At 40.0% G+C, this 25,961-nt stretch overlaps 1 protein-coding gene across 11 annotated transcripts in view; it reads right to left on the reverse strand.

Moving 5' to 3' along the window:
• The window catches only part of AKAP7 (A-kinase anchoring protein 7), a 154,695-nt gene that overhangs the window by 23,071 nt on the left and 105,663 nt on the right, over positions 1-25,961 (reverse strand). The window contains exons 1-2 of one of the 11 annotated variants that reach the window (XM_044248890.1): positions 19,459-19,944; positions 16,960-17,028 (exon numbers count right to left, since the gene is read on the reverse strand). The exons of 8 other annotated variants lie outside the window; for them this stretch is intronic. In XM_044248890.1, coding sequence (XP_044104825.1) covers positions 16,960-17,028; positions 19,459-19,507 — 118 coding nt within the window. In that variant the 5' untranslated portion in view covers positions 19,508-19,944. Of the gene's footprint in view, positions 1-16,959; positions 17,029-19,458; positions 19,945-25,961 lie in introns of those variants that run through there. 2 more of the 11 variants (XM_044248899.1, XM_044248908.1) reach the window with 2 other exon arrangements.

A 25,961-nucleotide genomic window follows, 5' to 3' on the forward strand; every position in this document is an offset into this window, starting at 1 on the left:
GAAGTGCTATTCTTCCCAAATTACAAGCAAGAACAATGAGACACAAGAGGTTACACAAACTAAGATCATAGAGTAGAAGTGACAAAAATGTGACATTCTCACTCAGAATCAGGTAGATGAGTTCATCCAGGACACCCGCCCCCAGGCCGATTTCCCACAGCTCTTGGGCGTACTCACACCCCAGGGAAGGGATGGTACACGGGAGAGAAACAGCACATAATTTAATGGTTGGTTAGTTGGAAGAAAAAACAAAAACAAAAACAAAAAAACCAAGAAATTTAGAAAACTTCACTCTCAGATTAAGATTTTGATACTAAATAATGGATATTGATTAATGTGGCATAATTCCTTCCTTCCACTTCCCATCCTTCCTTCCTCCTTCCTCTCACCTCCCCTTCCACACACGGTTCCATGAGCTCTGTCTATGTGTGATATGCCTTTGCTGCTATGAACACAGAAATTCCTCCAGCACGGGCCCTGCCTTTAGGAGACCTGCAGCAGAGCAGAGGTAGGAGCATGTGTTCAGAGATAAAGAAGAGATCGTGAATGCTCAGAAGGAGAGGTGTACAATATAGAGTGGGTACACAGAGTGCAGGCAATTCTAAATCATGGAAGATATCACAAGAAAGGATGCCTGAGCTGGATCTTCTAAGCGTTTCTCAGCAGGGCCAGGGAAGAAACGACATAACGGCGGGAGAAGTGGGAAACCAACCAGCTTGCTCAGGTAACTGCAGCACTTGGGCGAGCATAAAGTGACTGGTTAGTAGGAAGGAAGGAGAATGGTGAAGCCGGAAATGGACCCAGGGGAGACACTATGAAGACCCCTGCAGAGCATCCCATCATTTATTTCAACACAAGTCATTTAGTCTTGTCTTTAAGGAATTCCTTATTTTAACCCATGAGGTATAATGTTAAAGATAATTAGATCTTTGCATTTCTGCTGATACTTAAAACTATAAACTTGGGTCTAAGAATGTCCCTATTATTTTATAGGAAAACAACAGCTATGCCACTAACCTACGATTATACTTCATTTTGTTTTAGGTTCAACGCAAATAACTAGCCCTTAAGTTCAGTGAGACAGACTAAAATACAACTGTAACTACAATGTGATCAAGGGCATCATAAATACTTCAATATCATAGAATTAAATACATAATATTTTTAAAAATTATTCAAAATATAGCTCCTTTTAACTCAGCTGCCTAATCCCAAACCAAACCCTTTTTGGATGAGACTGTAGAATGCATTTTATACTACAAGATTTTCAATCTGATTACTCAATAAGCTAGCACATAAGGTCACACACAGGTCAAATTGCCACTGTTTTTTTCTTTGATGGCTTCCAAAACCTAGTTTTTAAAGTCTTACTGATAAAAATTCAGGTATACAAAACTATCTGTTCAGTGTATTTTGCTTGTGAATACTGACCAATCTGTGGACCCTATCTATCAGGTATTGTAAAAGCAACAATAGTTGGTCAGAGAATATGTGATCCAAAAGAAAACTTAAAAATGATTGATCATTACAATAAAATCAGAGGGGTGCCTCGGTGGCTCAGTCCGTTAAGTGTCTGATTCCTGATCTCAGCTCAGGTCTTGATCTCAGTGTTGTGAGTTGAAGCCCCACATTGGGCTCCATGGCCAGTGTGGACTCTACTTTAAAAAAACTTTAAAAATAAAATAAAATAAATAAAATCAAGAGAAAATACAATTTAAAGTTATCCTTAGCCATTCTTCAGGGCATATAACAAAATGAATAAAGAAACAGCATACTGGTGAGCACTGAGTTCTGAGCACCGGACCCCATTTCTCCAACTGTAAAAGGGGCCAGGCAGCCTGCTCTGCTGTCCCCACAGACTGTTGAGAGGCTCCGAGGGGACAGAGTGAATTCCTAAAGAGAGAGAGGTGCCAAGAAGCGATGTCTCCACTTATCCTCACCTCCTAACCAAGCCAGCCCTAGCCACCCCCACTTCCTCACACACGACTTGCCTTACTGCCAACTTGTGTTCATTAAAATAGTCTCATTACTCATGTAAACAAACAAACTGAAGCTTCGTGAATTCATGCATTTATTGCTTTAGCTTTAGGAAGAATGACTGAAGAAAGTAATTTAGGATATACTTTTCTTTTCTCAATGACCTATGACTATCAATTTACTAGAGGCTTCCAGAAAGCACTCAGATGAAAATGAAATTATTTTAAAGTTCTCTTTGGTGATATCTACTATTCATTAAAGTTCTTTGAGGGGCACCTGGATGGCTCAGTTGGTTAAGCCTCTGCCTTTGGCTTAGGTCATGATCTCAGGGTCCTGGGATCAAATCCCACATCGGGTTCTCTGCTCAGTGGGAAGACAGCTTCGCCCTCTACCCCTCACTCTGTGCTCGTCTCTTCCTTTCTCTGTCTCTCTCTCAAATAAATACATAAAATCTTTTAAAGTTCTTTGAATATATGAATTCTTACAATAGGAAATTAAACTGGCATTTACACTTGTTGAATAATGCACTAATAGCATGTAAATGTAAATTCACTCATTTCTTGTGTCAGTTGATGTTTGTTTCCCAAGCTCTTGATCTCCAAGTATGGAAGAACTCTTTCCAGCAAAGGAGTCTCAGGTCTGGGTAAGAAACCAGCCTAGGGGTCCCAGGATGGACAAAGAACAATCGGTGTCACACTGGGCTTCCTCACCGGGCTACCCCCATGGCAAGCCTGATGTCCCCGGGGAAAGGAGGGCACCAAAAACACAGTTAGAAGGAGGAGATCATGGGGGCTTAAGTGGGTAGGAGAAGAATAAATGAAACAAGATGGGATTGAGAGGGAGACAAACCATAAGTGACTCTTAATCTCACAAAACAAACTGAGGGTTGCTGGTGGGAGGGGGGTTGGGGAAGGGGGGTGGGGTTATGGACATTGGGGGGGTGTGCTTTGGTGAGTGCTGTGGGGTGTGTGGACCTGGCGATTCACGGACCTGTACCCCTGGGGATAAAAATATATGTTTATAAAAATAAAAAATAAAGAAAAAAAAAAAGGAGGAGATCAGAGATGAGACTGGTCTTGTCCAGTGTTTTTCTCCGAAGAGTAAACCAGAGCCTGTCCCTCCTACAGCTGCTTAGAATCTCTTCTCAGGAGCCTCAGAGGATGAGCAGCCATCCTCCTCATCAGCAGCTCCTTCGAAGACCTAGTGTCTGCATCTGGGGTCCCAAGACTCTAGATACCCGTGTTTTCATAACACCTAACATTACTTTACTTAGTTGTAACAATCCTATTTGTGGCACCTTTTAATACTAATAAGCCTATCTAATATTAAGTGCCTATTATGTGTCTGCCTTTTTTCCCCCACACATTTAAATCAAAAGCTTACTACTATTATCACTATTTTACCTATGAGGAAAACCAGGGGTCAGAAAAGCCAAGAGACTTGCCCAAGTCCATGCAACTAAATATGGCAAAGTCAGGACACTTTTGCCATCATACCACGATGCTGCTCCTTATCTGATAAAGGGAAATTATTCCATGATACTTCCTGTGATGTCTTTAGCACTGCAATGAGACTTCCAACTAGAAAACATTTATGATGCTTCCTGTTAAGCTATAGGTTCAGAATACCAGGACTAGAATCCTAGCTCCTCCATTTACTAGCTCTGTACCCCTGAAATCTGCTTAACCCTTGCGAGGTTCACTTTCTTTATCTACGAACCAGGGATAACTGTAGTTCTATCCCATAGGGCTGTTGTGAAAATTAAGTAAGATAACAATACAAAGCACTCAGTACAGTATCCCGTTGTAGTAAGAATTCAATACAACTAGCTATTCTTACTGTTTTAAGTGAAAGCTTTCAACTTACAAGGTTACAAGGCTATTTGTTAATGATCCCCTTGCTATACATTTCTATAAGCAAATATGATATGAGTAAGCCACTCACTTTATAGAGTATGTTCCTTAAAACAATGTTGGAGTGATTGCAAAAAAGAAATTTATGCATTGTTCTTTAGAGCTTGCATCTACGTTCTTCAACTGAATGACACTCCTTCTCAGGTACAAAGAAGAACTACTGCTAATTAGTCTTGCATATGAACCCTTCAGAAGACATAGGAACAGATCGCAGCTGAGAGTCAAAATCCTTCACAGCCTCTGAGTCTTGTTTTCCTAGTAGGGCCCTTCCATCCCTTGAGCCACATGCTTCTTTCCATAATTTGTCTGTTCGTCATCCAATCTCAAGAAGATGTAAGATAATTAGTGGCAAAAAATATATCCAGTAAAAAATACACTATAAGTAAAAAGTAAAAATCGACACCAAGAAAAAATATAAGTTATAATAGCAAGTAAAGAACAGAGGGAAGTATAGATCACAGACGTGCAGGTCATGAGATCCATGAGTTGGATTCTGCGCTTCTCAGTGTTTAGAATGAAGGGGGATGCACGGTGGTTCTCCTTGTCAAGAACTAAAGAGCACACCATGGTTCTTTCAGGCTCCGTGACGGACTGTGCCACTGCTAACCACCCCCACGGGGGTTTCAGGCCACATCCATTTTATAATAATTGGCCCAAATCCTTTCTTCATTTATCATCCACCATTTCTGATAAGAGCACCCACTTCACTTCTCCCCTTCAGTTAACTGCTCATCTCATATTCCACATGATTCCAGCGAGGCTGCTGGTCTACCGGAGCAACACTGGTCCATATTGTGCCCTGCGTAAATTTTTTGAAGTGCTTTCTCCTCAAAACTCTTCATTTCTATCTCTTAAAAAAATTTTTTTCACAATATACAGCATTTACTGGTATATAAAAGTACTTCATGCCGTAATACATAAATTAGTCTTTAATATGTATAGTAACCTTCAGGGTTGTGTAGTTTACAACCTGTAACTTCCTTCAGAAACCCATTCTGCTCAAAAGTGGACAGGTAGAAATGTTCCCAAGAGCAACTAGAAGTCATCCCCACCACAGAATGAAGTCTGGGAGGTTGAGAACACAGATGCTGCTGGAGGAGACGGAGGGCTGACCATGCCTGTCAGTCAGCTTCAAGGTCAACTCTACCCTTCTTCTTGTTTGTGTATGAGCCAGTAAGTTCTCCCTTTTAATTAAAAAAAAAAAAAAAAGAATAAATTTGCCTTGATGTCTGTGACTTCCTGGCATCTAACCTCTAACTGCTTGACTCTTTTGACTGCCCTTTTCTATTTCTGTTCTGACTGACTGATCCCAGATCCTTTTAAGGATTCCTCAGACTTTTCAGAACATTCCACAGACTGGCCTGGCCTCCCGGCACCTGAGCCTTTAGTTCCCTTTAATTTCCAAAGCCATGGAGAGCATTGCTTATCATTCCAAACACTAGCCTCTGCCTGGCTGCAGGTGTAACCCCCACCGTCTAATTCACTGCTTGTCCCTCTATCAAGTGTTCACAGTGAGCATCATTAATTTGGAATGAGAGAACTAGAGACAGCAAAATCATACGTCAATTATATCTCAATAAAACTGGAAAAAAAGAGACATATTCACCAAAAAAATCATACTGTAAGTAAGATTGGTAACACTGCAGAACACATACTTAAACTTTAAAAGAGAAATTATTTTTAAAGGATTTCATAAACTGTTTATGAATTAGTCTTAAAAAATTTTTTTCTAAGTTTACTAAATTGATCCAGGTGATGGATTTCCTTAGAAACATCTTAACAATTCGTTTGATTACTACTACCTATTTTTAAAATGTATTTTTTTAAATAGTCACATATCTGCATAATTTATAAATACTTGTGATATATTATACATCATTATTTAATATGATTATTATTCTTATCCCCAAAGAAATAAGGACCACAAATTGACAAACGGAATGCTTATCTTGGAACAATGAAAATAGAAGGTAATGTTAAAACACAGGCAACCACTGTGTGCCAGTTACTGAAGGACTGCCTCTCGGCTCTGAACCCACCTTCCTTATTCAGCTTTACGATACTGGACTCAGCAAACAGATTCTCCTTTGCCAGCTACATATATGCATGCTATGCATAGTCTCTACAAGGTTGTACAGTCTACAGCCTGTACCTTCCACAGCTTTTATACATGGTTCTTCCAAGAAGGTCCAGAGGGACAATGGACAGCTATCCAAGGGGGAAAGGAACCTTCCCTTGGCTGTTTGCTCACTGTTCCCATGGGGTTGCCCCCGCTATGGCTTGTCCCCCTGCTGGCAGCCACTCCTTCCAGTTGCTTCCAGTTTTCATTTATTTCCTCTCTCCTGGAATCAGCCTCACTGCCTTCCCTCAGAGAGAAGAGCAAAGCAGGCCAGTGTCCCCTCCTTCAAGGCCAGCACCCTAGCCTCGCAGGGCCTGGCTGTGTGCTCAGAGGTACCTCCTGGGAGACAGCAGCCCCTCCTCCAAGGCCTGAGGCTCAGCTCCCTAGGGTCCTTCCCCCAAGTGACCCTACCCTGAAAGTCACTACCTATGTTTTCCTTCAGTATTGCCTTTTACTCTTTATTCCTCCAAAATTTGTTTACTTAATCCCCTATGTTAAATTCTCTCTGTTAAAATAACCAGTGTATTTGCTGGACTGGATCCTAACTGACACAACTGTTTCTGTCTCTTTGCCCGACAGCGTGGTATTTACAGAGGACTAACACATGAACGATAAGAGCAAACAGTACCAAGTCTGGAGCAGCTGTAAGGCTGATTTTTTTTTTTTTTTAAGAAAAACTGCATATTTCATGAACTTGCTTCCCCATAAAACAATTTTTTATGCCTTTGAATTTAATATTCAAATTTCATATAGTATTATGGATACATTTTTAGGTTCTATGAAACCTATAAACCTGTAAATCTAATTTTACATAGCAGATTAAGTAATGTAGAGTGTACAGTACACAGTAGTGGTACACAATAGCATCACAATGAATTGTTATCTTACATTTCCCATACCCATATTAGAGAAAATTAACATAGCATCTAAATTTGGACAAAATTTTTTCATAAAAATTTCATTTATAAAGATAATAGGCAATGCACCTTCGCTTGTTGTCTCTAGGATTTATTGATACCAACTGCTCAGAGTTACTACTGAATTCAATATTTAATGTTGTGTATAGGTAATACAAAAACATACCTAGATAAGAACCCAAAGTTGCATATTACATTTCAACTTTAGTATTTATTTATTTATTTGAGAGAGAGTAAGAAAGTATGGGGAGTGGGTGGGGAGGGGCAGAGGGAGAATCCCAAGCAGGCTCCACGCTCAGCACAGAGCCAATGCAGGGACTGATCTTAAAAATCAGAGTTCGAGGCTTATCTGACCGAGCCACCCATGCGTCCTTACATTTCTTTTAAGGCAAGTGTCCTGATCCTAAAGAAATGAGTTTAAAATAGTCAGTTAATGGGTATTATAAAAAATAACAAAGAGGCATACATTTTTTCACCAAAACTTTGATCCTCCATTTAAGGTGGCTTTAAATTAATAATTATTAACCCAAGGGCACTGGATGGTGCAGCTGGTTAAACATCTGACACTTGATTTCAGCTCAGGTTGTGATCTCAGTGTTGGGAGACTGAGCCCCTGAGGACCTCTGAGCTCAGCACAGTCTGCTTGAGGTTCTCTCTCCCTGTCCCTCTGCCCCTTCCACTTGTGTTCTCTCTCTCTCAAATAAATAAATATATAAATATATCTTTCAAAAAAGGATTTCCTAATGCAAAATCTGACTATGATAATTTCTCTGTGTTTTTGGACTCCATTTCAGTATTTTCATTATTTAAAACTAGAGTTACTACTAAGTTGACCCTTGAGCAACACGGGTATGAACTGAGCAGATCTAGCTTATATGCAGATTTTTTTTCCATAAATATATATAATGTACTGTAAATATATTTTCCTTATGATTTTGTTAATAACATTTCCTTTTCTCTAGCTTATGTTATTATAAGAATACAGTGTATAATGCACATAATGTACAAACTATGTGTTAATCAACTGTTTATATTATCAGTAAGGATTCTGGAAACAATAGGCTATTAGTAGTTAAGTTTTTTGGGAGTCAAAAACTATATACAGGGGCACCTGTGTGGCTCAGTGGGTTAAGCCTCTGCCTTCAGCTCAGGTCATGACCCCAGGGTTCTGGGATCGAGCCCCATATCAGGCTCTCTGCTCAGCAGGAAGCCTGCTTCCCCTCTCTCTCTTCCTGCTTCTCTGCCTACTTGTGATCTCTCTGTTAAATAAATAAATAAAATCTCAAAAAAACCACAACTATATACAGATCTTTGCACGAGGGGTCACCACTCCTAACCCCTGTGTTGTTCAAAGGTCAACTTATGAGCGCTAGAATCCTCCTACTGTTTATTTTTAAATTCTTCCTATGTTTATATATTTGCATATGTATTTGTGTAGAGATACACATCTATAAATATACATAGCTGTATCAGAAAAAAAAAAAAAACTAGAGTTACCCAAACATAATTATAATACTAGTGGGTTTTATATATCTAAAATCGCCAAAAGAAAATGTGTGAGAACATACACCCACTGTCCTAATTCTGCCCTGCTGGAACCATAATAATTCCTTTCCTTCCATGTTAAAGAGTCCTCCAAATATTTCAAGACAACTAGTTCATCTGCCTTCTTTCCTCCTAGCTCAGCAGCCATAGTCCCTCAGCCTTCCTCTTAGGATGTGGTTTCCAGGCTCTTCACCAACCTGGCCTCCCTCCTCAGGACACACTCCCGAGTGTCAGAATGCAACTGCTACAGATCCAGAGAGAAGGTCTTAGATGAACAGATCAACTGCTTGACATTTTATTAGCTATCATAAACATCAGTCAAAACTCTGAATAAGCTGAGCTTCACAGCTAACTTGAGCTGAATGTTTTAAATGCTTGGAAAGTGTGAATTTTATTTTTGCTCTAACAGTCAGATGTAAGACATCACAGTGAAACTTGCAGTAATTTACATGGCATATGTCAACACCAACATTCTAAGCACAAGACAAAGGAGAGGTGGTAGGGAGGGGTTACAGGATCATGTAAAAAAGTGGGTCACCCTTTTCCATTGGATCCCTTCTTCATTAGCAACTTCATTACCAACTGGGTGGCTCTGTCTCTTGTGGGAATGCGAAACCTTCTCTCCATCTACTCCAAGCATCCTGTTTTCACGGCACTTTCTCTCAGGCGCTACAATTTCTCTCTCTCTCTCTCTCTCTATCTATCTATCTATCTTAGGCTTACAAATGTACTTGAATAAACTCACAAGTTTTGGGGGCAGTATATAGAAACAAAATTATAAACTTCAAATATCTTTGACTCAGCCTTTAGGAAAATTAACATTCTTTATATCCCAGTTTCCACAGACTTTAAGCTAAAACTATGCTTGCTCTTTTTATTTTCATCATACAGTTCAGTTTTTGTCTATGACTACTTCCTAAGAGCAGAGAACTTGACTATATAATGGAAAGGCTGGTTTTAATAATTCCAAGTCCTGTTAACTTGTACCTCTGGCAGTATAAATGTTTGTCATAGGAAACTTTATTTTCGAAAATGTTTTTTTGTAGGAATGGTGTTTGCCTGCGTCAAGCTGTAACCACTGCCTGTGACAGGGGTTTGAGGCAACCCCCACTCTCAGTGGCAATTAACTCCTTCTCCCTGGACTTGGCAGACACTGCCACGTAACTTCCCTGGTATGGAAGGGGTGTGACTTTGCTTGTTTGACCGAGAACACCAAGACATTTTATCTTGGCTTTTTCCACTCAGGCCACAATAAACACTGGGATCCAACAAACGTCTTTTTAAAAAGTCATGAAAATTAAAAAGAAATCCTCCAGCATAAGAAATAACACAGAGGACATGGGGAGATGGAGAGGAGAAGGGAGTTGGGGGAAATCGGAGGGGGAGACGGACCATGAGAGACCGTGGACTCTGAGAAACAAACAGAGGGTTTTGGAGGGGTGGGGAGTGGGAGGTTACGTGAGCCTGGTGGTGGGTATTATGGAGGGCACGTGTTGCATGGAGCACTGGGCTTGGTACATAAATAATGAATGAATATGTGGTACATAAACAACGAATTCTGGAACACTGAAGAGAAACTAAAAAAATAAATTAATTAAAAAAAAAAACTAAAAAAAAAAAAAAAAAGAAATCCTCCAACAATAGGGACCACGTATCATCATTGCACCTTCCCTAACACCTGGCTCAGAGCTTTGAAAATGTATGGTGCTTAACAATATTAGTTGAAGTGGATGGAATTATTCTTCATAACAGCTCTTGTTTGAAGCTAAATTTCATTGCCATTAAAATACAACATGAAAGTTCGGAAGAAATCAGAATTTTTACTTCTTCTTTTTGAGTTTTACTTCTTCACCAGATTTGTAAATATTTTTTCCAGAATGGGTCTACTCTTATAGATACAGAGTGTCCTCTATAATAGTATCTGAAGCCTCTTGGTTGAAGGTGACAGAAATTTAACTCAAGCAAGTTTAAGCAAAGAAAGAGGAGGATGTAATGCTTCATGCTCTAATGAAGAAGGCCTTCATCATAGCAGAACTCAGAGGCTCAAATATTATCATGAGGACTGGCTCTTTCTCTTTCTCTGGCCTCCTTTCTTCTGTGCTGATTTCATTCTCAGGAAGACTCCCACTGACTCCCTACCATTTGGCAATCTTGTGTTTACATCTTTTCCACTCACTACCCAAAAGGAAGACAGACCTTCTATCAAGTCTTAGGGAAGACTCCCAGTGGACTCTGTTTGGACCACACACCTTTCCTAAAACAGAGATTTAGGCATCCTGATGGACAGACCCCAATGAGAAGGCAAGGGAGTGTCCCAAGGGAAAAAATGCCACACCGATAAGTCTACTCAACAATTCAAGGCCTGAAATTATAAGTCCTTTCTTTCTCCTTCTGGGCATGACAGAAATAAAACCATGGTTCTGCCAAGCTGACTTCTAAAATGACTATAATTATACAGTATACTCTCATTTGTTACAGAGAAATGATATTTACTGGGTCTATTACATGCCAACGACAGTGTCAGACATTTTTATATATGTTAGCTTATTTAATTCTCATAATATGTAGATATTTAAGACAAAGGTACAGAAGCTGAGAGAGGTTACATAGCAGATTTTAGAACCAAAGATGTAAGCTGAGTCTATCTGCCCTCAAAATCCCTTTGTTTTCAGCACTGAGAGTTTCAGGGCTCTTTTGAGTTTCTTTACTGTGAGTATCAGAAATTTGTGGATGAAAGCTGAAAGACCTACATATTAGGCAAGGCCAACTTAATTAAAAGGAAGGCAATTATCTATAGAAAGTGATTTATCAGATGCCCTGAAAGAGTTTTACTAGTTGCCTGAAATTTCTCCGCTAGAGATTATTTTGGACTTAGTCATTACTGCTGCTTAATTTATTTTATTATTTTACTACAAATACTTCCCAAGAGCACTTGGGATAACGAGCCTTGCTCAAATGCAAATGCCCCAGGAAGGGGTAATACAGGAAGCATTCTTCTATTCGCCAAAACCTTTATGTACATCAGATTCTCCAGTCCTTTTTCCCGTGGCCCTCACTCAGGAAGGAAGACATAGGGACAGGCCACATCACACTGCTCAACAGGACATCTGGGTAGAGCTCACAGCAGCCAGTGATGCACCAGAGGCTGGGAAAAACTCTACAACCTCTGTACTCCCAATGAAAATTACTCAGCATTGAATCAGACAATCGAGGAAAACTGTAAAGAGTCTGATAACAGTAACAAAAAGCAATACAGTTACTAGATAGCCTATGAATTAGCAAAGGGAATCAGGGAGTGAAGACAGGAATGTTAACTATGAGAATTTGCACTAATTTTCCTTCACTTAATTTTAGAAACATAAACCTCTTGGGTAGACATTATTTAGTAAAGGAAAGATCTAATCTTTAGTGACTGTGGTTAAATGCTTTCTATCACATACCATTACTGGTGCCGCCACAGTATTACCCACAGGAATCTTACACAAAATGGAGTCTCTGGTTACACAGAGCACGGCTGGCTTCACTGTGCTTTCCTGTTTCAGAAAGGGGGCAGTGGGGTCCCAGCCTACTGCCAGCTCTTGGTCCCCCAGCACCTCTGGACAAATGTATCCGAGAACTCCTCCAAACTTCTGGCTTGCAGCCACTTCCCCCTCTTAACTGGGGCAGTTAGGAAGCATTTATTTTTTAACTGTTTCTCTTCATAGGCAGTCTTCTGAATGATCTACCTGGTATAGTACCTGACACACAGGAAGCGTTCAGTAAGTTAAAAAGAAGAAAGGAGGAGAGAAGGAGGGAGGAAGAGCAGGAAGAAGAAAGAGCTGCATTCTATCTGTCATATTTCTTTCTTTGAGTCTTAGTTTGAAGGGACAAATGGGGAGAAGCTGGATAAACTTTCAAGGTCATGGTAGTTCAAGCCTGCTTCTCAAAAATGAGGAAGCAAGGCCCACAGAGGCTGGTAATTTCCCCAGTGTCAGACTGTTCAGAGCAGAGCTGAGTTTCTCGCCCACTTCTCCTTATGCCCAGTCCTGTGCTCTTTCTATAGTAAAAACTTCATGCCAAGAGACAGGCCATATGTTTTCAACAGGCAGCAGCAGAACGGGAGTTCCACTGTGTCCCTGTGTCCAAAAGCATTTCTACAGGCCAGGAAGAAGGGTGAACATTGTTGTCCGCTGGTGGCAGTTTCCCTATCACACATTTCCTGGGACACCTGCTGGAACATCTAAGTGAGAACATATTAAAATCCAAAGTTCTTTATAGGTTATGGTATTAACCAGAATCGTTCCAAGTTCTGTCCTCTGACAGACTGATGTCAGACCGACTCCCGTTCCCTCATACTTGTAACAGAAAATGTGTCTCATTCTCTTTACTAACAAACATTTAGAACATGCCTCCTTTTGGTAACACACTATGTTAGCCTCTGAAGCTATGAAGAGAGGTCTAGAACATGGGTCCTGCATGTGCAGCACTTGAAATCTGTGAGGAGATAGAATGCACATATGAAAGAGAACCTCAAAGTTGGTGTATCTAAGTACAAATGAGAGGAGCAAAGGATAAAGGAAGCTTCCAGAGGACTAGAAAAATCTAAATTTTGAGTATAACTAAACAATATCCACCATGGTAATTAAGGTTCAAAAATATTAGTCAGCAGACATGAAATTAACAATGTTTATCTCAATTCATATATTAATGTTGTAGCACCAAATTCCAAATCATCAGAAAGAAACCATCTTGAGATTGGCTCATATTTATGAAACAAATACTATCCTGGTAACTCGTGTCAAACAAAAAAACTATATTGATAAATATTTCATATATAAAAGTAAAATATGTACGTATTGTTAAATCACACATTTATCACCTTCCAACAAACAAAATTCCAGGGCTGGATGGCTTCACTGGTGAACTCTACTAGACATTCCAAGAAGATTTAATACCTATCTTTCTCAAAGTCTTCCAAAAAATCGAGGAGCAGGGAAAGCTTACAATCTCATTTTATGAGGTCAGCAATACCCTGAGGCTAAAACCAGACAAGGACACCATAAAAACAGAAAATTACAGGCCAATATCCCTGATGAACATAGATGCAAAAATCTACAACAGAGTATTAGCAAATGGAATTCAACAATCCATTAAAAGGATCATCTATCAACATTAAGTGAGATTTATTTCAGGGATGCAAGGATGGTTCAACATCAAATAATGTGACATTAATGAAACGAAAGGTAAAAATCATATGATCATCTCAATAGATGCAGAAAAAGTATTTGGCAAAATTCAACATCCATTTATGATAAAAACTGGGTATAAAGGAAATACACCTCAACATAATAAAGACGATATATGACAAACTCACAAGACTAGGATGCCAACTCTACAGTTTTAGAAGTCCTAGCCACAGCAATCAGACAAGACATAAAGAAGAAATAAATGGTATCCAATTTGCTAAGAAAAGACTGAAACTGTCACTGTTTAACAGATGACACAACATTATATAGAAAAAAAAACAATAATGGATACCCCAAACTGTTAAAACTAATAAATGAATTCAATAAAGTTACAGTATACAAAATTCAAATACAACAATCTGTTGCATTTCTATACACTGGTAACGAACTATTAGAAAGAGAAATTAAAAAAAAAATCTCATTTATAATTAGATTAAAAAAAACCCTAAAAATAAACTGAACTAAGAAGGTGAAAGACCTGTATGTACAGTGAAAACTCTAAGATGTTGATGAAAAAAAAAAAAAAAAAACTGAAAGCAATACAAATAAATGTAAAGATATTCCACAGTCGTGGACTGAAAGAATTATTATTGTTAAAATGTCCACACTATCCAAAGAAATTTATGGATTCAATTCAATCCTTATAAGAATTCCAAGGGCATTTTTCACAAACTAGAACAAATCATCTAATTCTATAAGTATATGGAACCACAAAATACCCCAAATAGCCAAAGTAATCTTGGGAAAAAAGAACAAAGTTAGAGGTATCACACTTCCTGATTTCAAACTAGACTACAAAGCTATGGTAATAAAAACCATATGATATTGCCATGAAAGCAGACACACAGATTAAAAGAACAGAACAGAGTAGAAACAAACCCATGCATATGTGATTAATTAATTTATGACAAAGGAGGCAAGAACATACAATAAAGAAAGGACAGTATCGTCAATAAATGGTGTTGAGAAACTGGACAGTGACATGCAAAGGAAAAAAGTGAACCACTATCTTGCACCATATACAAAAATTACCTCAAAATGAATTAGACTCGAATGTGAGACCTAAAGCCATAAAACTCCTAGAAGAAACCTTAAGTGGTGAGCTCCTTGACAATTACATTAGTGATGTGGTTTTGGGTTTGACTCCAAAGGCCAGAACAAAATAAATAAATAAATAAACAAATGGGACTATATCAAACTTAAAAAGCCTCTAAAAAAAAGAAAAGAAAAGAAAACAAGCTTCTGCACAGTCAACAAAGTTAAAAGGCAATCTACTGAATGGGTGAAGATATTTGCCAATTACATATACCATAGGGGTTGATATCCAAAATATATAAGGAACTCATACAATTCAATAATAACAACAAAATCTTTTTTAAAAATGGGTAAAGGATCTGAATAGACATTCTTCCAAAGAAGGCACACAGATGGCCAATAAGCATTTGAAAGATGTTCAACATCACTAATCATCAGGGGGAAGCAAATCAAAACCACAATGAGGTATCACTTCATACTTGCCAAACTGGCTATTACCAAAAAGATAAGAAATAACAAGTTTTGGTGAGGGTGTGAAGTATGAAGTTTCCTCAGAAAATTAAAAATAGAATTATCGTATGATCCAGCAATTCCACTTCTGAATATCTAACAAAATACATAAAAACACAAATTTGATAAAACACATGCATGTTTATGTTCACTGAAGCATTATTTATAATAGTCAAGCTTTAGAAACAACCTGAGTATCTGCTGATGATGAAAAGATAAAGAAAATGTGGAACACACACACACACACACACACGGAATACTACTTAGCCACAAAAAAGAACAAAACAGTACCATTTGCAACACCATGGACAGCCCTTGAGGGTATTACGCCATGTGAAATAAACCACACTGAGAAAGATAAATACTGCTGATTTCCCTTACACGTGGAAGCTAAAACCAACCAACAAAACAAAACCCAGACTCAACAGATACAGAACAGACTGACTGGTGGTTGCCAGAGAGGAGGGGATGGGGAAGTAAAATGGGTGAAGGGTACCAATAGGTACCAAACTCCACCAATAAAATAAACAGCATGGGGAATCCATTCAATAATACTGTTTTAACTTTGTCTGATGACAAATGGTAACTAGACTTAACCGTAGTTATGATCCCAAAGTACACACATGTCAAATCCCTATGCTGTACACACGAAATTAACATGCTTTTGTATGTCAATTATACTTCAATAAAAAGACACATACTTGGAAAATTAAAATCTGGGTCTTACAGAAATACACACTATTTTATTTTCAGCATCACAAAATATCAGGGTTAGAAAGTAACCAAGTTACCAGTGTATCCATTCATTAGCTGTTCCGTTCACCCTTACACACCCCTAGTTATGGCTTCTCATCCTATGCTTGAAAACCTCCAGTGACAGTAACCTGACTAGCTGACGAGGCAGCCTAGTTCATCTTTGGACACTTCTCTATTTCATACTACATAAAAGCAATGTACTTCCAAATGGGAAAATTTGCAAAAGGGGAAGAGCCAGTGGAATGTTTTCTAATTCATTACAGAGGTCTCTGTCTTTCGTTATTAAGTTTTCTTTTGAGGTCTACTTCATGAGACTGATGAAGTACAATGGTCAGTAAGCCTGTGCAGTAACATTCCTGTTCCTAGACATTCCCTCCAGAAAGCTCACTATGAGATATTAGATAATCCAAAGAAAACAAATGCTACATTAAGAATCCACCAAGAAATACTAGATTGAGAGTATCTACAATATCTGTTAATCCTACAATATCTACAGTAATGTTTCACACTAAGTATGTTCCTGTGTAGCAATAGAAAGAGTTTTAACTTGCAATAAATGCACTTATTAATCTTGCAAGAAACATGCATTTATTATCAGCATGTTCTACTTATTGTGGCCCCAAAGCATACAGCTCAAGAAAATGCTTACAGCTGGGATTTAAACAAAAAGGGTGTAGTTGCTTTGTGTGGCATTAACTGAGAAGCCATGATGGGTTCTACTGTATTTGACAATTCATCCCATTAACAAGATTTCTGGCTATGCAGGCAGTTAACTTTTCACACAAACGTAGGGCCCTTGCACAACTAGTTGATTAAACAATCATCTTGTTTGCGATCAACAGATTACAATAGTAACACTAACAAATGAATGAAATGGGAATACTTTCCATCTGCCACCACCACCAAGGCTCAAAGCAGGATACAGCAGCAGTGGGAGGGGGCAAGGAGTTACTAAATCTTACCACTCGGCCAGCTGGGTATATCCTGTCTGTATCTCTGCAGGACGGTAGAGGACGGGCTTTCCAACTCACCTGTGTTTTGAGAATGACATCCACAGATTTAAACTCTCACCCAAACCTCATGTAGTGCTCCCTAATTTGAGCCGCTCTGAGGAGGTATATCCCCGAGCCATCATCCCTTGCAGCAGAATTGAAGGGTGCAGGCCCTCGCATTTTTGGACTCTGCCTCTAGTCGGTCCCCACTGAGCATGTGGCTCAGAGCAGGCTAACTAGGCTGCTAGGTGGGGATGCAACGATGAACGAGACCCGGGGGTTAGTGTACAACCCAGCAGCAGGATCAGAAGAATGCTGGGCCCTCCCAAGCATCTCCTGTGGATTCTTTAACCTGTAACCAACACAACTTACAGACTGGCTATCTATAGCTAGGGCTCATTTCCCCTTTTTTTGAGGCATGGCCAATGAATTCTCTGCCACTTTTTTCTCAAGTCCCCTTTGTAAGTGCTGTTAGACATATTACCAGCAGTGTTACAGCACCTGGCAGAGATGCCCTTCTTTAGACCCTCCGGTAGCAGAGAAATGAAACACAGCATTCAGAAAACAGCTGATGGGATGTGTGATGGAGTGTGGAGCAGACTGTGAGTAGAAAAACAGGGAAACAACGTCAAAATCAAAGACAATCGCAAGAATGGTGAGGGGACAGGGGAAGGTCAACAGCCAGTGGGGGTGGAGGAGAAGAAAGGGGGACGGATGCACAGATTCCAACCTTCATTTGCACTTCTGAACTAGAGCTTCACTTTAGACACAGTGTAATGCTTTCAATTCTTTTTAAAATTTTTGGAACTTGAGGAAATAACCCCAAAAGGCAGTCTATATGACTCCCTATCAACTAATATGAAGAAGCACTGTGCACAAAACACAAGAATTTGCACCCCACAATCCCAGATAAAGGAAAACAGAGAAGAGCAAATTTCTCAATGAGGGGAACCCTGACTTCTGTCAGCACCAAGAAGACGGCTGACACACGAGGAAGGAGGGAAGCAGAAGAGAAGAAAAGCCAGGGCTCCAGAGGAAAACGGGGAGCAGTGGAACGGAAAGTGGTGAAGGGTCAAGAGGGAGAAGGGGAGAATTACTATCCCTACTTCTGTCCATCCAGCTAGAGATGTTGTCCAAGCAATGACTCAATCAACCAAAGCCCTTGGCAATTATAAATCAATCATCCTGACAAATACCTGAAAAGTTTCAGGCTGCCAAAGTAATGTCGATGCTCGTTGTTAAAAAACTAAATAAATAAAATAAAATAAAAACGAACAATCCTGCTGTAAACTCACCTCAGGCTTTGAACTCAGAGTCATCTGAATTGTACACTATCGTTTTCACAAGTAAAGCTGAGAGCACAGTTATTGGCTCTTGTTAATAATCAAATGCTCCAAAGTCTCCCAACATTTATTCCCAAGCACTCCCCAAAGATTTCTTATAAAAACTGCCTTATTTCCCAAGGGAACAGGTATAGGATGTGTGTCAGTTTTTTAAAAACCTGCCCCTGGCCAGTTTCCTGAAGAACCGGCAGCAGAAAATATAAGCCAGATGTGGACTCTTCGGTATCTGAAGCAGATATCATGAGATTCCAGAGACCGATTAAAATTTATTTAAAGAAAGCCCTGATGTGACAGAAATATGACTGCAAATTTAGTCAGTATGACTATAAACATTTTATGGAAAAAGCACGAAAAACTCAGTATTGGGGGACAACTAGTGTAAGGCCAGTTCTATTCAGCATACAAATTAAAATGCTAGTCCTGTCTTTAACAAAGCCAAAATGTAAGTGAATACACAGAATCCAGGGAGGAAAAGAATTTCATGCAAGTGTCATCAGTTTGAGTTCTGTTTTCCCAACCATAAGCAGATGCTGAATCTTCCTGGCATCGGCTGAAAAATATGCATGAGGTTTTCACCGGGAAGCAGGGCAGCGTCCCCTGTGTGGAGAGCTGTCTTACAGGTACACCTGAGTCCCCTCCGTGGAGAACAAAGCAGAGGACACGTGAAAATATCTGCAAATGTGTAATATACGTCATTTCAGAGCCGGCTTGACTTCTCTATGTGTTATTTTCGAGCCCTGCTCTGAAAATATCCCACTTTCAGAGAAGAAAGAGAAGTCTGGTTCATACCACATAGCAAATTGCATGCAGTGATTTAAAGAAAGTCAAAACTAAATAAACTCTGACTCTAGATAGTGGGATAAGAAGGAGCTATAGGATTAGCAATAGACGAAAATCAAAAATAAGTTTTTAGGATTTTGTATTTTTAACATAGCTTATTTATTGAGTTGCTGTACTTTCCCCAGTTAATTATTAACCACATACCTACCAATTCTTTTAAGAAATGCACAGGAAAAATCACAGCTCATTCTTCTGTTACCGTTCCCATAAGAAAAAAAAACCCAAAACTAGCCCTGGAAGACAACCACACAAGCACTTAGGACCTGTACGGTACAATCACACTTACTGATTTTTTCCTCATCTCTTGAGAAAGGAAAGCAGCAAAGCTGGCCCATGGCACTGGTGCTGTTTTCCTTCCTGGTGCTCTTCTCCCCGGGCACCCCAAATAGAAACTGCAGTTTACACCGCGGTCTGTGAGCACACCCTGCCTATTCCACTCAGAGCACGAAGAGCCAATGCACAGCCAGCAGAGAGAAAGGAGAAGGGAACTCGCGGCGGTGAGCAGAAAGGCTCCACCTCCCAGCCCTCCAGCCAGAGGCAACTGCACTGGGACCAGCGTTCGGGGAGAGAAGTAGCCATATGCTCGCCCAGTTCTCACACAGCTGAGAGCTCCCGGCCTCCGCTCCCTGCCACGGGCACAGCCTAGGGAACTGTGTGTCTTCAAGGAAGATATTCAGGCACAAACCACAAGGAGTGGTCCTCGCTCCTGCAGACAAATATAGTAATTACACAGAGAAATTCAGAGGAAAAAAAAAATCCCTACATTTTCTGCCTGCTACTTAAAGAGGAAGAGCTTTCTTTTACCCCAGGAGATTTGGGGTTCTTTGTTTTATGAATAAGGAAGCTGACGTGGCAGAACACTGAAAAGGCAGCTTGAATGAAGTACCACTAATGATCCACGAGCCGCACCAACTGTAGGAATGACAGGGAAAGTGGGGGACAGTCCTGCTGTCAGCACTTTACAGTGCAGCTTTTAAAGTTAAATGTCTGCTTTCTGAAACACTCCTGTGTTCTTCTAGTAATCAATACTGCGAATTTTGAAATCAGAGCATCAGGTATGTCGTTAGCCCAGAAAATTCCCCAAATCTAGAAGCACACTGAGAAAAAGAGCAGAGATAAAAGCACCTTTCAGAATGAATCCAAGGGGTGGGTAAGCCAATTCAGGGACAGCACAACAATTAATTTTAAAATATAATATTTGAACTTCATAACAGGAGATAAATGGCTTTGAGTAACAGCTCCAAATCTGTTCCCTTAGAGAACAGCCTTACTTTATGACGCCACAGGAATGAAAGACAAACACCATCCAAATTCCTGCGGTACTCCTCTACTTCCTAGCAAGGCACACACACACCGATTAACCAAGAGGTGGAAGGGTGATCGTGAAAACCTTCTGTGGTTCTGGATGCAGGATGCCTGCCTACATTCCCCTCTGAACAAGAAGAGAATGCAGTTTGGAAAAATAAAAGCTGTCCATTTTTTTTTTAATGTTAAACATTATTTTGTGCATTAAAGAAATATTTGTAGTCAACACTCTACATTGAAAAAAAACGAGTAAGTCCTAGCATTCCCTAATCACCAACGTCGATGTTGCCATAAAACCTTTAGAAAAAGAATGCCAGAGGTTTGAATCCCAGATCTGCCAGGTATTAGCAGTTCTGAAATCATGACCTCTTTGTCAGAGTTTGGGCTAACCTCCTCTGTAAGACCTGAAAATCAGGTTAAGTTCATTATAAAGTTTTTAACTTGTTGTTGCAAAGCAGATAGTGTTTGGGAGGAAGGAAGGAGGCAGAGAACAGATTACTATAGCTGTTTGCACTCCGTCTTTTCAGCACCAGCCAGGAATCTCTCCACCTCCTGTTGCAATCTCCTGCCTCTGGGCTGCCATCTTGAGTTACTGCTTATACATGTGGACTCGGAGCCAAAAGGCCCCTCCCTGACATGCAGCACTCAAGGGACAGTATGCTGTAATGAACCCTACACCAGCTTCATTTTATTAATTAATTCTTACTAGCACTACTTCTAACAACATACAATTAAGAATATCAGTTACAGGGGCACCTGGGTGGCTCAGTGGGTTAAAGCCTCTGCCTTTGGCTCAGGTCATGATCCCAGGGTCCTGGGATCGAGCCCCGCATCGGGCTCTCTGCTCTCTCTGCCTGCCTCTCTGCCTACTTGCGATCTCTGTCAAATACATAAATAAAATCTTTAGAAAAAAAAAAAAAGAATATCAGTTACAGTATCTACCTTGGGATATCCTGCAGTCTAAGGGGAAATATATATATAATATCAGAGATACATATGTGTAATGTCCAAGATCTTTTTTTCATAAGCATTAAGAATGAATCAACCAGGGGTGCCTGTGTGGCTCAGTGGGTTAAGCCTCTGCCTTGGGCTCAGGTCATGATCTCAGGACTCTCTGCTCAGCGGGGAACCTGCTTTCCCCCTCCCCCTCTGCCTGCCTCTCTGCCTCCTTGTGATCTCTCTCTCTGTGTCAAATAAACAAAATCCAAAAAAAAAAAAAAAAAAGAATGAACCAACCATAATACAAGATTAGGAAAAAAACTGAAAAATTCAAGACAGGAATTTTTAAACTGGCTTTGAATTGTGCAAATGATTAGCATATCATTTAACCTCAAGGAGAGGATGGAGTCTGGTTTCCTCTCACTCAGAACTCTCTCTGTTATGGAAGGCTCTAGTTTCATACCTTGGGTCACAGCTAGTCTCAGCCCAGGATTTCCAGGAATGGTCTTCACGTTGCATATTTTTATGTTTTTTTCAATAAAGATGATTCATTAAATATACAATTAAATGTAATTTCCCTTCTATAGATTTCTTAAGTTTCCATATACCCAAATTTTCAACTCCAAAGAACAGAAACATTCATATGTCTGGATTTTCGTTTGTTTGTTTGAAAAACAAACCATACATAGGTTGTGAATACTGGTGAAAAAGTGACTATTTTTCCCCCACCATCACATGCCCCCTTCCTCAAAGTTGAATAGCTACCATACAGAAGGACCTAGAGAGCAGTCATCATTTACCCAACTGTTCGGGAATACAAAAGTCTGTAACTGACTTGAACAGCACAAGATACAAGCCCCTCCTCGCCCTCCCCTATCTCGCAAAAACAATCAAGTAGTAAGCTGAACAAGGATAAATGCTAAGATTTTCTGGAACTTACTATAAGCCAGGGTCTTGCTAAATGCTTTGTATTTACTCTCATTTCATCCCTACCACAGTTCTGTGAGGTAGGTGGTATTTCTACCCTCTTTTGACTGATGGAAAAAGTTGAGCTCAGAAAATAAACTAAGTCAAAACCTCTCAGAGAATATGGGCCAATAATGGGATGTGAACTCACTTTGCCTGGCTGTACAGACCCTGAGCTCCTCAGCCCAGAGTTCTGTATTATTAAGCACTATTTGTATGTGATATCGGGTTTATACCTTACGAGACAGCTTACTACAATATTGAATAATGCACATAAAAACAGCTATTTAACAAAGATCAGTGGTAATATGTTTAAATGTCTCGGTTTCTCATATTTTGCTACCCAATTCCTTTATTCATAGGGCATGAGTAATATAACCCTATGAAGGCAGATCCCTTACAGGAGCTGGAGCCTAGCTCTGCTCCCTGCCAAGCTGTGGGGCAGACTTCCTCTAGGGCACAGAAATGCCAGAATGGCCCCTGAAAGCATTCACCTTCCAGGAAAAATAGCAACTTAGACCAGTCGTGAGGAATCCCTGAGAATATTAATGGGATTTGGTTAGAGAATTAACAGACTCTTTTCAGTCATATAGAGAGATCTACCATAACTAGGTGAAGATTTTTTTTTTTTTTTAAGATTTTATTTATTTATTTGAAAGAGAGTGGGTGAGAGAGAGAGCATGAGCAGGGGGAGGGGGAGAAGCAGATTCCCCTGCTGAGCAGGGAGCCCAATGCAGGGCTCCAGGGTCATGACCTGAGCCAAAGGCAGTCCACTTAACTGACTGAGCCACCCCAGCACTCCAGTTACAATAAACACTGCTTCTCGAAGAATGGCTTGCCTTTTCCTTTTGTTAATGATAATGTGATGTTCTCTTTCTCTTTAGTTTAGAATACTTGATTTCTTTTTTTCTTTGATTCAAATTTTTTTTCCAATTTATTTATTTTCAGAAAAACAGTATTCATTATTTTTTCACCACACCCAGTGCTCCATGCAAGCCGTGCCCTCTATAATACCCACCACCTGGTACCCCAACCTCCCACCCCTCTGCCACTTCAAACCCCTCAGATTGTTTTTCAGAGTCCATAGTCTCTCATGGTTCACCTCCCCTTCCAATTTACCCAAAAGCACATACCTTCCCCAATGTCCATAACCCTACCCCCCTTCTCCCAACCCCCCTCCCCCCAGCAACCCACAGTTTGTTTCGTGAGATTAAGAGTCACTAATGGTTTGTCTCCCTCCCTATCCCATCTTGTTTCATGGATTCTTCTCCTACCCACTTAAGCCTCCATGTTGCATCACTACTTCCTCATATCAGGGAGATCATATGACAGTTGTCTTTCTCCGCTTGACTTATTTCGCTAAAACCCATAAAGAACTTAACAAACTCAACACCCAAAGAACAAATAATCCAATCAAGAAATGGGCAGAGGACATGAACAGACGTTTCTGCAAAGAAGACATCCAGATGGTCAACAGACACATGAAAAAGTGCTCCATATCACTCGGCATCAGGGAAATACAAATCAAAACCACAATGAGATATCACTTCACACAAGTCAGAATGGCTAAAATCAACAAGTCAGGAAATGACAGATGCTGGCGAGGATGCGGAGAAAGGGGAACCCTCCTACACTGTTGGTGGGAATGCAAGCTGGTGCAACCACTCTGGAAAACAGCATGGAGGTTCCTCAAAATGTTGAAAATAGAACTGCCCTATGACCCAGCAATTGCACTACTGGGTATTTACCCTAAAGATACAAACGTAGTAATCCAAAGGGGCACGTGCACCCGAATGTTTATAGCAGCAATGTCCACAATAGCCAAACTATGGAAAGAACCTAGATGTCCATCAACAGATGAATGGATAAAGAAGATGTGGTATATATACACAATGGAATACTATGCAGCCATCAAAAGAAGATTTTTTTTTTTTTTAAGATTTTATTTATTTATTTGACAGACAGAGATCACAAGTAAGCAGAGAGGCAGGCAGAGAGAGAGGAGGAAGCAGGCTCCCTGCCGAGCAGAGAGCCCGATGCAGGACTCGATCCCAGAACCCTGGGACCATGACCTGAGCCAAAGGCAGAGGCTTTAACCCACTGAGCCACCCAGGTGCCCCACTAGGTGAAGATTTTTAAAAGAAGTTAACCCATGTGGGGGTCTGGGGGATTCAGTCGTTAAGCATCTGCCTTCGGCTCAGGTCATGATCCCAGGGTCCTGGGATCCAGCTCCACATTGGGCTCCCTGCTCAGCAGGAAGCCTGCTTCTCCCTCTCCCACTCCCCTTGCTTGTGTTCTCTCTCTTGCTATATCTCTGTCAAATAAATAAAATCTTTAGAAAGAAAGAAAAAAAAAAGAACTTAACCTGAATGAGAAAACCCGACATGATATCATGTTCATAACTTTAAAGCTATCACCTCTTCATGTTTTCTTTTCTCCCAGGCCTAACTATGAACAAATCATGGTTGGGACAGACACCTGTCTGCTACAGTTGCTTGGACCCTTGTTCTAATGGTTAGAATAGGAGGAAGGAAGCTAAACAGTATGAAGGGGTGACTGCTGCCTCCTCTCCATGTGCTTTGGTCAGCTCTGAAAATACTGCCCCTGAGGGAAAAAAAGAATTCTTAACTATGACCAAAACTCTATTCTCTGTATCACTGGGTGGCATTATTTTCAATTTGAAAACACATACACTTGGATTTTGGAGCAACCTCACTATATAAAAGTCTGACTCAACGTAAAGAACAAATCCCACTGTAAAACTCTGAATCTGTAGAACTGTCCAGATTACCGCCTCCTCTGAGACCTCCAATTCATTAATAAAAGGAAATCTGCATTTGACAACTTACAGAAACACAAGAGAAAGAAATGAAAAAAGCAAATACTCCTTTATTAAAAAGAGTAGAGAGAAAGAGGACATTAAATCATGAAGTGTAAATAGATGGAAAAAAAATCCTTTATCCCTCCAAATTCTAGAACCAAGCCCTTAGGAAATATGCTTTTAAGCACAAGAGACACACTTCAGTTAGATTTCATTATACAGCAGGTGGCATGCTTATGGAAACTGTTATGCTAAGAAATGTCACAGTTTCAGGGAAAATGTATGTAAGTTCACGAAATGCTTGACAATTGATGAAAACACAACTCATAAAAATTGGATTGTTTTGGAATATATCCCAATTTTTTATGTTGACATCGGGGAACCAAAGACAATCTATCTGGGCCTTAAGAACGTTGGATGCACATACTCAGTATTGTATCCTGTCTATGTTCCTGTAAAACCAAATTTCAATTCTCAATAATCAATCCACAAAGTGTCTATCACCTAGACCAAATAAATGCTCCTTTCCTCTCTACCTAAATCTATATCTTTGCAGCCATTTTGTAACCAAAGGGCAAAGTTCTGAAGCTACCTGATTAAATATTGATCTTTGAAAGTTGTTCTTATGAATGTCTGTCTATAAGAAAAAGAGGCTGAGAAAGTCATAACTGAAAAACTTCAATGATTATCTGTAAATCTCACTGGTAATGGCCTATTTTTAATTACCAGGTAAAAGAATCTTGATCTAACTGTGAAAT

This window comes from Neovison vison, chromosome 1, assembly GCF_020171115.1.
Source record: "Neovison vison isolate M4711 chromosome 1, ASM_NN_V1, whole genome shotgun sequence".
NCBI lineage: Eukaryota > Metazoa > Chordata > Mammalia > Carnivora > Mustelidae > Neogale > Neogale vison.